Source organism: Cebus imitator, unplaced genomic scaffold (assembly GCF_001604975.1).
Source record: "Cebus imitator isolate Cc_AM_T3 unplaced genomic scaffold, Cebus_imitator-1.0 Scaffold125, whole genome shotgun sequence".
NCBI lineage: Eukaryota > Metazoa > Chordata > Mammalia > Primates > Cebidae > Cebus > Cebus imitator.
Window position 1 is genome coordinate 1,922,515 of NW_016107440.1, and position 16,324 is coordinate 1,938,838.

A 16,324-nucleotide genomic window follows, 5' to 3' on the forward strand; every position below is an offset into this window, starting at 1 on the left:
ATGAACTGCAAGGTCATTTAGAGACAGGGCAAAGTCAGTCATTTAGACATTGTGGATCCCAATGGCTTAGTAGAGAAAGCTGGGAGAGGGGCAGGACTTTGTGGAGCGATGCACAAAAGAAGCATGGGCACAAGAGACCACACAGAGAATGAGAGCAAGAGCAACTGCCTCCATCCTGACCCGCCATCTTGAGGCCTGTCTGTGTCTCATGAGGTCCTTTGATAGCCCCTCTTAACTTGGGGCTGCAACAGTGGGTGTTTCTGTTCCTTAGAGCCAATGCCGTCTGCAGCCTCCTAGTTCTTGGTGACTGGCTGCAGCTTCTCTGCTTTGTCCCCAGCGCTTAGCCTTCCCGTTCCACTCTGTCCTTCATCACTCTGCTGACTCGAGTCACGGTATTGCTGGTCTTTCTCATATATCACACATACTTGTCCCGGCTCCAACAATCACATCCTGTGATTCCTCCCTCCCCAGTTTCTCTGACCGCTCATATACTGCCAGGGCCAGAGGCTTAGAACACAGAAATTAGAATAATTTGGCAGAGTATGGTGGCTCACGTTTGTAATCCCAGCACTTTGGGAGGCCAAGGCAGGTAGATCACAGGATCAGGAGCTCTAGACCAGCCTGGCCAACACAGTGAAACGCTGTCTTTACTAAAAATACAAAAATAAGCTGGATATGGTGGTGGGTGTCTGTAATCCCAGCTACTCGGGAGGCTGAGGTAAGAGAATAGCTTGAACCCAGGAGGCGGAGGTTGCAGTGAGCCGAGGTCACAACACTGCACTCCAGCCTGGGTGACAAAGCAAGACTCTGTCTCAAAAAAATAAATAAATAAATTGGTAGAATTTAATTCCAGTGAACTCATAAAATCCCTGAAGCTGAAAGCAGAGGGATTTTATTGCTTTGCTGCTTGAGAAAGGATAGAGGCGTTGAGGGAAGAGCGAACTAAGCCTACTAAAGACACTTACCTTTTTCCACATCTCATCCCTCTTGCTGTTGAAATCGCCTGTACCTGGGATGTCCACCAGCACGACCCCTTCTGGGATCAGGTCGGATTTGGGAAGAGTCACTTCCACATGTTTGATCAAGGGCCAGATGTGCATCTCAGCGGCCTCTCCATCCCAGTCTCTCCTCTGCATGCGGATGTAGGGGTCCAGCTTGATGGACAGCTCTTCTGCCTGAAGAAGAAGGACAGAGTCACACACACCAGCCATGCTCCTAGCTCTGTTCTCCCAGGTTGGCTGTGATGCAGGTTCATGGTAGGTATGCCGAGTAAGGGTAAGAAGTGTACCCAACAAGGGGCATCAGGAGGCCTGCAATCAGATCCGCAGGACCGAGAACCTGAGAGCTGGGAAGGACCCTGGAGATCAGGAAGTTCAAGCTCCTTACCTGACAGATGGAACAAAAACCAACGTTAGCTCAAATGGAACCTTAGGGAAGTTATAACATTGCTGGATAATAAGCTTATCTTCTCAACTACACTGCGTTCTAAAATTAACGTTAGTAATATGTAATTGATATTTGCACTACCAGAAATCTAGCAATGACTATAGAAAATTGACAGTGATATAGTAATCATATTTTCCAAATTGAAAATTGATCTAAAATTGGATCTTTAAAAGAGTTTTTAAAATTCATCTTCCGATTACAAAAAATACCTTGAGAGGTAGGCATTTCTAGGATAGTTTAATGATGGTGAATGAGAGAGGGAATAGTTCTTAGACTGCGGTTTCTGCTTAAACATGTCTTGGGACAATGACACATCCATGCCAGCAACTACGAGAGTGAATCTCAACTGGGGCACTTCAGTGTATGGTAGTCATTGTTAAATCAATTTCTATAGAATAGTGCTGTAAGAAAGGTAAGAATGTCATTTATATATATATATACGTGCGTGTGTGTATATGTGTATATATATATAGAGAGAGAGAGAGAGAGAAAGAGAGAGAGAGAGAGTGTTTCACTCTTGCTGCCCAGGCTAGAGTGCAATGGTGCAATCCTGGGTCAGCACAACTTCTGCCCCCCAGGTTCAAGTGATTCTCCTGCCTCAGCCTCCTGAGTAGCTGGGATTACAGGCACATGCTACCATGCCCAGCTAATTTTGTATTTTTAGTAGAGATGGGGTTTCTCCATGTTGCTCAGGCTGGTCTCAAACTCCCGACCTCAGGTGATCCACATGCCTCGGCCTCCCAAAGTTCTGGGATTACAGGCATGAGCCACTGCACCCAGCCTAGAATGTCAATTCTTAAGAGAGTTTAAATTAAATCGCTGGATTTGTTACAATCTGAGTAACGGGTAACAGATTTCATCAATATCAACCAAATGATAAACCACAAAAAAGGAAATAAAAGCTCTTTAAGGTATTGTCATTTTAAAATAGAGCAGATATCATAAGAGAGAAGCCCAGGAAAAGGCATGGGCTTGAAAAGCCCCTTTCTACAAGAGGGCTCGGCCCCATGAACTGGTTCTGGGCAAACATCATTAGAGAAGGCAAACTCAGATTCTAGAATCTCCAGTGGAAACCCTGAATTTGTAAGCTCACTCATTGAGATAGTGATTCTGCTGACCTTGTTTCAGTGGGTAAATTTATGATGCTGGGAAGGAGTATTTCCAAACACAGAGTTGGCAAAGACATTGATACCCTTGTGTAAGTTGTGTGTATTCAGATAAAGTAACTAGTCTTGTAATCATTGTGTTTCTTACATATGCTCAGTCTATCTTTTAGATATTAGAAGTGTAATCATTTTAATAGTAATATTCATCTTAAAACTATAAGAAATGGGCACTATATTTGTTAGATTTTCCAGATATATAAGAGATGGCAAAGTGCTTTGAAAAGGTTTCATTCATTTGATTTCTAAGTGTGCCTAATCAAGTATTTAAAACATTTTGAGAGGCTCAAATATATTGAACTTTAACTGTAATGCAAAAAGCCTAAAGAAGTGTGATTGATTATGTAAGTAGCATTAAATCGTTAAGGGAGATTTGCTTTGTTAATCAAGAGATAATTGAACATTAAACTTTAGGACACGTACATTGTACCCGTTTTACTAATAACCACTAGATTTACAAATAGAATAGCAATATTTTAAAGGTGTATTTAAAGGTGAGAGATATAAGAAAAACTAGGTTTTTAAATGTATAGCTTTCCTAAATTGAATGTCAGTTCCGCGAATATTTTGTTTTAATTCAGAAATGAAATCTTAAAATGAAAACTGTTTATGAAAACAAGATTACTGTTCTACTAGTTGCCCGTCCAATCTCCATCCTGTCCCTCTTTTACGCCAGCGGAATCCTGATTTTCTGTCTGACTGGGAGGCTGTGCAGTGAGACGGGTCTAAGGCAATCATGACAAGTCTGCTTTTCACTTTCTCTGGACTCCCTTTCAGCCCGGAAGGACCATGTGGCTCAATTCAGAACTCTGAAATCTACATGGAAATTTGTCAGAGGTATTTCTGGGAAAGCTTTTATTTTCTGATGAAAGGGCAGATGTGGCTGATGCCAACTTTTTATCCACTTTTTCCTTCCAGTAGGCTAGTGTGAAGTCTAGCCCTCCGGGAGCCAACTCATGATAGCGGGGGTGGCGGAAGACCAGGGGAACCAGAGAGGCTGATCTTGACCTTGCTGGGCCACTAGACCAACCTGACCCCTACTGCCCCCAGACCTCTTACATGAGAAAAGGAATCAATCCCTGTTTGTTTAAGCCACTATAAACCTTCTTTAAAAATCACTGGCAGGCCAGAGTGTCCCTAATTATTCTCAAGTAACTGCAAATAGTCTTTTTTTGTACACAGTAACTCCTCCATTAACATACTAAAAACTCCCACTTGATAGCCATAAATAATAAGGATAACTTGGGCTATGGACACTTCTAATTTGGGTAGCAACTTATTTCTTATTTCATACAAACACTATACCGGGAGCCAGTCCCCTGAGCAGATTCAACTGTTAGACTTGAGACCCAGGATGACATCAAGGAAAGTACGAACGTGACGCTACCTCTTCCGCCTTGAGGGTGATGACTCTGCAGGTGGGGATCTTCCCTTTGGGCTTCGCCTTCAGTAACTCCTCATAGTTCTTACTTTCCGCCCCGTTTCCATAAATCATCTGTAGCTTCCAGGTGGCTTCCTCTGCTGCCTCATCCCTGTTCCATGCATCCGCCTCCTCTCCACCCAGCTCCTCCGTCCTGTGCAGGAGTTTAGTCAGGTTCTTCAGCTCCTCCCTCCACTCCTGCCAAGGCAGAGTAGGGCCAAGCCCCTCTTGACACAGATACAGAGAACACCGACAAACAGAGGGGTCCGTCGCTCCCTGTGGAAGACCGGGAGGCTGCATATTCAGAAAATCTAGGACATCTACTTCGGTTCTTGAAGAGGGAAATGGTTTGCCCAAAGTCTCATAACGATGTAGGACCAGGCCAGACCCCTCCAGCCCACTAGATTGACTTTCTCCTGGAATGGGCTCTTTTCATTCAACAAAGGCATGAGCTGTATTTGCAAGGAATATAATGTCTCTGAGAGACAGTGAGAAGGAAGGAAAGGAAGGGAAAAAGGAAGGGAAGGAAGAAGGAAAGGAGGGAGAGATGGAGGGAAGAGAAAGGATGAAGAGGAGGGGGGAGGGAGAGGAAGGGAGGGGAGGGGACGGAAGGGGAGGGAACACTTACCTGGTCAGAGAGAAGATGGATTTTGGCCTCATACTGTACACAGCAGCCGGAGCTCACTTGTACAACGCAGGAAGTACATATGCTTTCTCCAGACACTGGTAGAAACATTGCTTGCTGGATGATGGCATTGATCAGGGAGCTCTTCCCAGCCCCGGTGCTTCCAAACAACCCAATGTAGATTGGGTCCAATGTCGGCTTTTCAATCAAGGCAAGGAGCCTATTTCTGGATGAATTTTAAAATGTCATGATCATCAAAGTTTAGACTGAAGAGCATTGAAACAGAATGCAAAGGAACTGAATTCTAATCCTGGGCAGGTCACCACAAGCTCTCTCCTCTGTCAAAGGAGAATATCCATCCCTGTTTACTACACAGAGTTGCCTGGGAATCAAGTGAGATTATGCAAAAATATTTGGTAATAATAATTCCACACAATCCCTGTAACGTCTATATATGTGAGGTATCTTTATTTGTATTCACTGGAAACTGCATATTCCTTTTTTTTGTTTGTTTATGTGTCTGAGACAGGGTCTCACTTTGTCACCCAGGCTAGAGTGCAGTGGTGCAATCATGGCTCACTGCAGCCTCAACCTCCTGGGCTCAAGTGACCTTCTCGCCTCAGCCTCTGAAGTAGCTGGGACTACAGGCATGCTCCATGATGCCGGGCTAATTTTTTTGTATTTTGTGTAGAGACAGGGTTTTGCCATATTTGCCAAGTGGTCCACCCGCCTTGGCCTCTCAAAGTGCTGAGATCACAGGTGTCAGCCACTGCACCTGGACAGAAATGGCATATTCTTGACCCTAGAAATATCATGTGTACAGAGGTGAAGTATTAATAGTGTTAGAAGCAACACAGAGTCTTACTGAGCAGGAGAAATTGTACCCTCAGCACCACTCAAGTCCTTCATGTTGGCAGGGCACAAATAATTGGGAACATGAGCCCAGACTCACACAGCCTGGGGTGAATTCTGGACCCTCTCACTGACCACCCGTGTGACTTTGTTCAAGTCTGGGGCCCTCTGAGCCACAATTTCAGTAAAATGGAAGTGATCATATAGCTCCTACTTTACAGGAGTGTTGAATGGATTAAGTGATATTTGATATATAAAAACACTTGGCAGACTACCTAACAGTGACAGCTCAATGAATGGCAACTCTCCCATAGCTACAGAAATTTGTATCCTTCCTTGCTTAGTTTCTAATTAAATACTTCCTTTCCTTGTTGAGGGAAAGCACTTATAATCGCCTAAAGAAAGACATTGATGTAAGATTTCAGGGTTGTGGATTTCAGACTCACATGAGATACTTGACTCCATTAGGGACACTGTCATCCAGGAAGACCGACTGAATAAGTTTCTGGTAAGTGTTGCTCAAAACCCTTCTGGTCCGTGATTCCAGTTTTTCATCTAGAATTAACAGAGAGATGTCACCTGTGGGTAGCCAGCAGCGATAAAGTACTAGGTCTCCAAAGGAGGTGTCAGCTGAACATTGCAGAGAAGGAAAAGAAAAGAAATGAAAAGCCGATTAAACAACATGGCAAGTTATCTCACACTAAACTAGAGATGGTGGCTCACAGGAGACAGCGATCATTGGTTCTGAAAATCTCCAAAGAGCCAGGCTGCTCTGAAACTCTGGTAACAGAAGTTTTGATATGCTTTGCCGCGGGCTTCAGCCCCTTCTGGATTCTTCCTGCCTGTGGTCATAAAAAGAAAAAAATGCAACCAGGCGAGGTGGCTCACGCCTGTAATCCCAGCACTTTGGGAGGCCGAGGTGCACAGATCACGAGGAGATCGAGACCATCTTGGCCAACATGGTGAAACCCTGTCTCTACTAAAAATACAAAAATTGGCTGGGCGTGGTGGCGTGTAGTCCCAACTACTCGGGAGGCTGAGGCAGGAGAATCACTTGAACCCGGGAAGCAGAGGTTGCAGTGTGCTGAGATCGCACCACTGCACTCCAGCCTGGCGACAGAGTGAGACTCCATCTCAAAAAAAAAAGAAGTCCAAGGACACCATGTTGACACCCACTGAAGCGCCAACCTAATCATTTTCACAGGCTTTGTTCCAATCAGGAAGAAGTTATTTTGATAGCAACTCTCCTGCCCAGAGATGCGTGGAGATAAATTGTCTAATCGCATGCCGCTACAGAGACCCTGAGCCCTCTCTTTCCGAAACAGGTTCATTTGAAGATGTTTCATCCAGCTTCAGAATTTAACCTCCTCTTCCTTTGAGTATTTTAACATACTTGGAACAGAACAGAACCATGTTAAAACAAGTTTCAGGGCACTCACATTCCTTAAGGGAGCTCTGCTCCACGGAGGGAAACGCTCGGAACCGCTGGTCTCGATCTGATTTCCTTCTTTTTCTCGTTGGTTCTTCAAATAAATCATCTTCAACTAGAGATAAACAGAGGTTATATAAGATTGTAGGTGTTGGGGCATGGTGTTCTTGCCTCACTTCTATCAGCACACAATCCAAAGAGTCTAACAGACTGGCTGGGTGCAGTGGTTCATGCCTGTAATCAGAAGCGTGAGGGATTACATGCCTGGGAGGCCAAGGTGGGAGGATTGCTTAAGGTCAGGAGTTCAAGACATGCCTGGGCAACACAGCAAGATCCTTGTCTAAAAAAAAAGTTGGTTTTTTTTTTTGGTAGCAACAGGGGTCTTACTGTGTTGCCCAGTGGGCTGGAGTGCTGTGGCATGATCACGACTCACTGTAGCCTCAACCTCCCGGGCTCAAGTGATCCTCCCACCTCAGCCTCCAAAGTAGCTGGGACTACAGGCACACACCATCACACCTGGCAAATTTTTGTAGAGACAGTGCTTCACCATGTTGCCCAGGCTGGTCTCAAACTTACCAAAATTAAAAAAAAAAAATTTTTTTTAATTAGCCAGGTGTGGTGGTGCACACCTGCAGTCCTAGCTACTCAGGAGGCTGAGGCGGGAGGGTCGCTTGAGCCCAGAAGTTATAGGATGCATGCAGTGGGCTGTGACTTTGCCACTGCCCTCCAACCTGGGTGACAGCAAGACCCTGTCTCAAAAAAACAAAAAAACAAACAAAACAAAAAAACAGCAACAACAAAAAAGAGGAACTGCTTCCAGCTCTGTCAGCCCATAAACTCATTTGGGAAAAAACACTGTTGGATCATTCTAGCTTGGTTTCTACTTTTCAGAGTCACAAGACTGTCTGCATTTAGTTACAAAATGTAGAGTTCAATCTATCTCCCCAGATAAAAAGTTTCTATTTGCAACTCCTCAGAAGCCAAAGTGGCTGGATATTCTTCACCAAACGCCAAGTTTTAGGAAATCAACCGACTATGTAGAGAGAAGCTCAAGACAGGGTCAAGGGCGTAGTGAGCAAAGGCCTCTGGGAGGTCATTTTAGACTAGGAAAGAAATTGACCAGAAACAGAATGCACAGGAAAATAGGGGCCAAGTGACCAGGAAAAATCACTTCTTCCTTGAGCCTCAATTTCTTCATCTGTAAAATGAGAGAACTGACCAGAAAGAACATGTGCATTACAAGAGTTTGGATGGCTGCCATTCAGAAATCCTTCAAAATTTGGGGGAATTTTCTCCCTTCTTCACTTGAAGACATCAGCGGCTGCTTCCTTACATAAGTGAGAACAGAAATCACTTAGAAGCTGGTCCTTGAAGCTCTGCTGAGATTCATTCACTTAAGTGGTTTCCCTGGTTATGAAGTGAAGGGCTGATTGGGCCCACCAGCCTAAGGAAGGGATGTAACCCAAATGCTGTGTTTTAGATGGATTTTAGAAAACACCCCTTGGGGCTGGGCGCAGTGGCTCACACCTATAATCCCAGCACTTTGGGAGTCTGAGGTGGGCAGATCACGAGGTCAGGAGTTCAAGACCAGCCTGGCCAACATGGTGAAACCCCATCTCTACTAAAATACAAAAAATAGCTGCCTGTAATCCAAGCTATTGGGAAGCTGAGGCAGGAGAATTGCTCAAACCCAGAGGTAGAGGTTGCAGTGAGCCAAAATCGCACCACCGCACTCTAGCCTGGGCAATGGAGCGAGACTCCAACTCAAAAATAAAAAAAGAAAGAAAAAAAGAAAACACCCCTTGGTCGTGTTTACCTGGCTAGAAAGGGGCAAGTGGGTCTTTGAGGCGACGGTTGTTGAAACTTGTCCTAACTCTGTGCTCCTGGGGCTGGCCTGTACCTTACAAAATGACCATGAGGTGATCCGAAAGAGCTGATCCCCAAGAATCACGGGGACGCCATGAGGTTCCAAAACTCAGTGTGACATTCCAAGGTCATTCGCTGAATAACCACAGAGAAGGAATGTCACACATGCCCCAGGTTGGCAGCCCACACAGAAGGCCCAGTCTCTGCCTGGGGGCTCCAGACACAGATCTCCCAGACAGTCCAGACAGCCTTCCCTCTCTGTTCCACCTTACATCTTCAGCACAAATGGAAGCCAACGCACACCCCGAAGAATATTCCAGCATGAGCCATGCTAATTGCCAAGGCCTGAGTCTCTGCCAACTCATGCTCCACAGTCCTGCAGCAACTGAGAGCTGAGAGAGGTTCCACTTCGACTGACCCCTCTCTCTCAGACACTAACTGGTGATTGAGCTCCACTTGAAGAAATCGCCCTGGGTCAGTTTGAGGACTGCCTTAGAACCAAGTGGGTGCTGGCTCGAAGGCTGGAGCTGGAAAGGAAGAGGCAGAGAAAGAAGAGCCTGCTGGTCAGGACCTGAGGCCAGCTACCGGCTGAAGAACACTTTCGTCTGTGCTCCAAAAAGCCTCTCAGAACTCCGGGATGTGTCCACGGCCTGTCCGTGGAAAGGGTGTAAGGGACGTAGACTTTGTCACTCAGGAACTCTTTTGGGTAAACAGTGTTTGCCTAATCTCCTAGCCACGTGTATAAAACCAAGGCTAAGTCCACACATCCAGGGCCCTTATTTCAACATTGTAAGGACTGACAACGAATCTGATAAGAGATTGGAAGCTTATTTCTCAACTAAAGCAAAGGCTAGGAAGTCCAACACAGATGGGTTAAAAACTTTTTCTTCAATTTCTAAAACGCAAAACTATCCGGAAAAGAGAAAGTGTTCCATCTTGATTATACCACGTAAGGGTAGTATTTATATTACATTGTAACCAAAATAAACTAGCATGAACTTGGATCACAGATCTTATTATTCCTGTTCATCGCTCAAGCACCTCCTTGCCCTTTCCAGAATTCTTCACCGAACTGCCCTTTCCAGAATTCTTCACCGAACTGCCCTTTCCAGAATTCTTCACTGAATTGTCCTACACTCTCTGGGTGGATGACGGCAGTCCCCTAGCACACCGCTGCTGTTCCTTCTTGCCACCACAAGGTGTCACTTTTGAAAACTGATCCCCCAACAGCCTGAGCTGAGATGCAGTGTCATTGGTGACTTTTTTTCGTGGTGGTTTTTTTTTTTTTTTTTTTTTTTTGAGTCGGGGTCTCCACTGTTGCCCAGGCTGGAGTGCAGTGGCAGGATCACGGCTCGCTGCAGCCTCAACCTCCCTGGCTCAAGCAATCCTCTGACCTCAGCTCCCAAGTAGCGGGGACTACAGGCACTCACCACCACGCCTGGCTGTTTTTTTTAGAGCTGGAGTCTTGCTATGTTGCCCAGGCATGTCTTGAACTCCTGGGCTCAAGCGATCCTCCTGCCTTGGCTTCCCAGATTACTGAGATTACAGGCATGATTCAGACCATTGCCAGACACTGCCAGAAACCTTTCAAGAAAAACTAACCCATTCCTCAGGGTTAAGTTTAACTGAGGGGACCCTGAAGTGGTAGTTCTTTCTGGATGCCTGATCAGTCTTGCTTCAGACGCTAGCATCACCCCACAACCCAGAAACACTGCTTCACCTTGCCCCTAAGGGAATCTATCCCCTCGGAGTGAGGAAAAGCATCTTCTTCAGTCCTCAAAACACAAAGGATGTGATGCACCGCTGTTTTCTGCACCTGGGGGTTACATCCCTGTCATTGCCTATAGGGAAGCTCCCTCACTGGCTCCAGGGGCCCTGTACCAGCCTTCTGCGGGAGGGAAGCCACCCACAGTGGCTCCAGTGTGACTCACCCTTCCAGGAGCCACTCCAGGGTACCTATACCTCTCCTTCTAAGGAAATCCACCTAACATCATTCCAGGGGACTTATAAGAGAGGCTACCTTCAGAGAGTCCAAAATGACTTTCTGGAACATTATTATTATTATTTTTGAGATGGAGTCTCGCTCTGTGGCCCAGGCTGGAGTGCATTGGTGCAATCTCAGCTCACTGCAACCTCCACCTCCCGGGTTCAAGCAATTCTCCTGCCTCAGCCTCCCAAGTAGTCAGGACTACAGGTGTGCATCACCACACCCTGCTCATTTTTGTATTTTTTGGTGGAAATGAGGTTTCACTATGTTGGTCAGGCTGGTCACGAACTCCTGACCTCAGGTGATCCACCAGCCTCAGCCTCCCAAATTGTTGGAATTACACATGAGCCACTGTGCCCAGCCTGGAACGTTATTTTTTTTTAAGGAAGAAAGCCCCATTTATTTAACTGCTGGCCAAACAGTTCAGCTCATTATGAATAGGCTATTTCAGTTACTGTTGAAATAACTGGTCTTCGTTCACTATTTAAACTTGTCATAAGAAAGCACCTTCTGAATAAAGAGTAAGGAACTATGGCAACAGTTAAATATAGTCCCAACCCATTTGCCATTTATCCTGTAACAGTAATCAGTTCCTATGTCCTACATCAGGAGATGCTGCAGAGATGTTACCTGGATGTGGTTCCTGGTCGAAAACATCCTTTGTTTCTGCCATGCCTTGTTACGTGAACACCTGCTCTTCTCCCCTTAGGAGAACCAGCCTGTGAAGACAAAGTACAAAGACAGGTAGGACAGCGGAATTTGAAAATACAGAAGGTAAAACCTAAGGATGTGTAAATCTGCTTGTGCGGTGTTTCTGCCCCTTCCAACTTAGCTCTGAATCTCTCACAACACCTAATACACCGCTTAATGGAAATATGACAAAGATCAGTGTTTGAACACTGGTTTCCAGTAATACTTGTATCCGTAAGAGTCTAGGCTGGGCGCGGTGGCTCAGGCCTGTAATCCTAGCACTTTGGGAGGCCAAGGTGGTAGGATCACTTGAGGTCAGGAGTTCAAGACCAGACTGGCCAACACGGTAAAACCCCATCTCTACTAAAAGTACAAAAATTAGCAGGGTATGGTGGTGGGCACCAGATACTCAGGAGGCTGAGGCAGGAGAATCACTTGGATCTGGGGGGAGGAGTTTGCAGTGAGCCAGGATGGAATCACTGAACTCCAGCCTGGACAACAAAGCGAGACTCTGTCTTGAGTAAGAAAAAAAAAAGAGTCTAAACCAATATTACCTGAGAGCTTTAGGGTAACTCACGCTGAAATGAGAATAAGCCTCTGGTGACCAGAGCTGTGAAGGTGAATTTACATAGCTTCGCTGCTTTGGGTGGTGTCCGTGCTCCAGTGGGGCAAGCCTTGAGCCCTGTGCCAGTGATACTTAGTTCCAGTAAGTCTCAGCAGGAATCTGGGAGGTAGGGGGGAACATTTGATATTCCTAGAGTTCCCCAGAGTTGCTTTGCGGGGGCTGCTGACTGAGGAGGGAGATGCAGTGACTTGGTTCCCTGGACCTTCCTCATCGACCGCAACTTCCACTGGGAGGACATCGCGCCTGGGCTCTACATGCAGCTGGCGCACGGAGCGTCTGCAGGAGGGAGAGGAGAGCAGCGTCCAAAAGAAGAAGGGACAGGTCCAGTTGCTCTCCAGTCTACCGGCAGATAGGACTTGGACATGAAGGGAAAACTGGACCCATGGAGGCTCAGAACAGTGGGCACGGCGCAGACAGGGTGGAATCTGCTAGCCCGGAGCTGGTTCGTCTCCACCCATAGAGAAGAACTTGGGGAACATAGTGGGGAGCACCCAACGTGCTTACTGGCTGTTATCTGATGTTTCTGTTTGGATCACTCAGCTGTGTATTTCAAGAGCAGAGTCACCAGCCCTTCTGAAATATGCAAAATCCCTCCTGATCTGTCAACCCCCACGAGACCCACACGCAGTTATTTAGGGAGACTGGGCCTCATTTACACATTAACCCCAAATTAAAATCACCATTCATCAGTTACTCTTAGTTTGGTTTGCATATCGTAACTGACTAAACGGCTTGTGTATTGGTGGGTGTCGGGTGAATGTGGTGAGATCCCCTATTAAGCGCAGGGTTCCGAGGCTTAGGTGGAGCTCTTTCCCTCTCCCTTCCTCTGCTCTGCAGCCACTCTCAGACCATCCCACCTCCTTACAGTTCTCAAGAGCCAGGTATCCTATTGAACACCCGAGCCTTGTAGCACATGCAGGGTTCCCTTCCCTTCTTCTCCCAGGCGAATTCCTGCTCTTTCTTCAACATCCTGTTTTGGTGCTTCCTCTGGGAAATGATGTCCTCTTCTCAGTCGTTCTGCTCCTGTGTCCCGGCTGCCGCATACACACTGTGTTTATGTCTCTGTACACACTGTGCTATGTTTCTGTCTCTTCCTCCTGGTTCAACCACTTGAGGTTAGAGGACTGCATTTTTTTTTTTTTTTTTTTTTTTTTAGTGTTGCATTCCTATCGAGAAGGGCAATGACTGACTGTAATGGTCACTGAACAAATGGATCACATAACGGATGAGAAGCTTTTGATGAGATTTCACACTAAAGGATGTTTAAGAGCTAAATGTGTTGTTTCTGTCTGGTGGTTTGTTTGCTAAATGTGTTGTTTCTGTCACCCAGACTGGAGTGCAGTGGCATGATCTCAGTTTACTGCAACCTCCACCTCCTGGGTGGAAGCGATTCTCCTGCCTCAGCCTCCCGAGTAGCTGGGATTAGAGGCATGCAACATCACGCTTGGCTAATTTTTGTATTTTTAGTAGAGATGGGGTTTCACCACGTTAGCCAGGCTGGTCTTGAACTCCTGGACTCAAGTGATCCACCTGCCTCAGCCTCCCAAAGTGTTGGGATTATAAGCGTGAGCCACCGCACCTGGCCCTGAATTCCTTTTTGATATGTTAGAGTCCTGGCTTAAAGATTAAAGCAAAGAGTAGAAATAAATAGCAAAGTATGCAAATGAAGCAGCACTCCCAGCAAGGACTCTCCACAGGGATAAGGAATACTTGACATGGGGAAGGGAAGACACAGGTAGAGGCAGACGATGGGGAGGAGGCTTCAGGGTGGTCCTCAAATGCATTACCTTAGAGCTGCAAATAAAAGAGACATGCTGCATATTTTCTAGGGTTCCCAGAGGGTAGAACTGGATCCATTAGGTGGAGGGTAAAGAAAGCATTTTGGCTTAACATTCTCAAGTAATCAGAGTTGCCCAAAATGGAATGAGCTCCCTTAGGAAGCAGTGAGTTTTCTGCCTCCAGAGGTGTCTCCACCTGTATTAATATGACCACCTAATAATGACTCTGGGCTAGATAAACTTTAAGCCTTCTTCAAATCCCCAGATTCTATGTTCCTACTTGAAATTTTCACCAGGAAAGCTGGTAGTGGAAGTACTCTATGAAGTTACTAAATTTCACAGGAGGCACAAGCAATTTCTGGTTTGGAATACTGAGTTGGAAATGCTGACACACATCAAAACTTAGGTGAGTTATGAGAAAAAAAAGGCTAGATGGGCTGGGGCGGTGGATCACGCCTGTAATCCCAGCACTTTGGGAGGCTGAGGTGGGCGGATCACGAGGTCAGGGGTTTGAGACCAGCCTAGCCAACATGGTGAAACCCTGTCTCTACTAAAAATACAAAAAATTATCCAGACGTGGTGGCAGGCATTTATAGTCCCAGCTACTTGGGAGGCTAAGGCAGGAGAATGGCCTGAACCCAGGAGGCAAAGCTTGCAGTGAGCCGAGATAGCGCCACTGCACTCCAGCGTGGGCAACAGAGTGAGACTCTGTCACACACAAAAAAGGGTAGATAGGTATATAATAGGTAAATATACCATAATGTGTGTCAATAATTTTAGGTAGGGTGTGATGGCTCATATCTATAATCCCAGCACTTTGGGAGGCTGAGGCAGGAGGATTGATTGAGCCCAGGAGTTTGAGACCAGCCTAGGCAACCAAGTGAAACCCTGATACTACCAGAAAAAAAAAAAAAAATCAGCTGGGTGTGGTGACACACACCTGTAGTACTGGCTATTTGGGAGGCTGAGGTGGGAGAATCCCTTGAGCCCAGGAGTTCAAGGTTGCAGTGAGCTATGATTGCAACACTGCACTCCAGCCTGGGTGACAGCAGGACCCCGTATCAAAGAAAAAAAATTAGATACAGAACTAGGATTACCCCTAGGAAAAAGATCCGTCATTTTCTAAAGAGAGCAGCTCAAGGAGTGACTCACACAAAATGTTCCTCATCATATTGTCACAGTGAGCACTGGAAGCAAAAGAAAATGTATGTCCCAACCCATGGACAAATCCAGGGTCGACCTCCAACAGCTGGTGTGCTGGAATTCAAATTCTAGGAGGAAACAGTGGAGCCAGATAAAGTGCAAAAGAACTGATAGGCCAAGTTGATAAGAGTCACCGTCAGACAGACACTGAGATTAAGGCCTTCAATTGAGAGAGCTGTGGACTAATGGGCACAAAATCAAAGGGCTTTGAGTTTAGAGCAGAAGCAGCTGTAGTTACCGAATTCTGGAATATGGGTAGTGGTTTTGGCTTCTTTCAGAATCACAGGAACTTTAGTTCATTTGACTTTGTTTACCAAATCAACAGTACACAGTGTCCAGCAAGGGCCCTTAGCACATAACTAGCTGGGGTTGGGTTGGGTTGGGTTGGGTTTAGCTGCATACAGTGAAGACAGAAAACCACACATCTCCCTCCGTAGCAGCATCTGTGGCCTCTGTATACAAGTCATTTGTGAACTCTAACTGAAATTTTGAATGGTCGGAAATGATGTGGATTTGGCTGTGGTGGATTGGGCTTCAAATTCCTTCGGCCAGTGTTCAAAGACTGGCGGGAAGGGATCATCTGATGACCGAACAAAAACACTGGCAGATGGAAAGGGATCATTTACAAAAAGGCTCAGAGGACGAAGAAAATAAACGCCAAGTACTTAAAAAGGAAAACCAATACGCAAATAGGGGTAGTTCGGTCCAGACACTCAGTACATAGTCATTGGGTTGCACTCAGTGATGAGGTGGGAAGAAATCAGGTGTGGAAGCTTCCAGCTCCGGCTTTGCCACCAACCAATGAAGCTAGAAGACTTCGGACAAGTCGTTTGGTGACCCTGGGCCTCAGGTTTCCCATGTGTAAGGCAAAGACTGAACTAGTCCTTAAAGTGTGAGTGTTCTCTGATTTAGATTAGTGCTAAAATGATAAAAATTCTCACTTTGAAAATGTCACGCCGGGCACAGTGCCTCACACCTATAATTCCAGCATTTTGGGAGGCCGAGGCGGGCAGATCACTTGAGGTTAGAAGTTTGAGACCAGCCTGACCAACATGGTGAAATCCTGTCTCTACTAAAAATACAAAATTAGCTGGGTGTGGTGCTGTGTACCTGTAATCCCAGCTACTGAGGACTGAGGCAAGAGAATCGCTTGAACCCAGGAGGCAGAGTTTGCAGTGAGCCGAGATTGCGCCATTGCACTTCAGCCTGGGCGACAGAGCAAGACTCTATCTCAAAAAAA

General features: G+C 46.1%; 1 protein-coding gene across 1 annotated transcript in view; it reads right to left on the reverse strand.

Annotated features, from left to right (window-relative positions):
- The window catches only part of NUGGC (nuclear GTPase, germinal center associated), a 55,403-nt gene extending 43,912 nt beyond the window's left edge, over nucleotides 1-11,491 (reverse strand). The window contains exons 1-6 of the mRNA XM_017540374.2: nucleotides 11,419-11,491; nucleotides 6,946-7,050; nucleotides 5,953-6,061; nucleotides 4,658-4,880; nucleotides 3,997-4,227; nucleotides 966-1,175 (exon numbers count right to left, since the gene is read on the reverse strand). Of these exons, the coding sequence (XP_017395863.1) occupies nucleotides 966-1,175; nucleotides 3,997-4,227; nucleotides 4,658-4,880; nucleotides 5,953-6,061; nucleotides 6,946-7,050; nucleotides 11,419-11,461 (921 nt within the window). The 5' untranslated portion in view covers nucleotides 11,462-11,491. The remainder of the gene's footprint in view (nucleotides 1-965; nucleotides 1,176-3,996; nucleotides 4,228-4,657; nucleotides 4,881-5,952; nucleotides 6,062-6,945; nucleotides 7,051-11,418) is intronic.
- Between the last annotated feature and the right edge of the window lie 4,833 nt (nucleotides 11,492-16,324).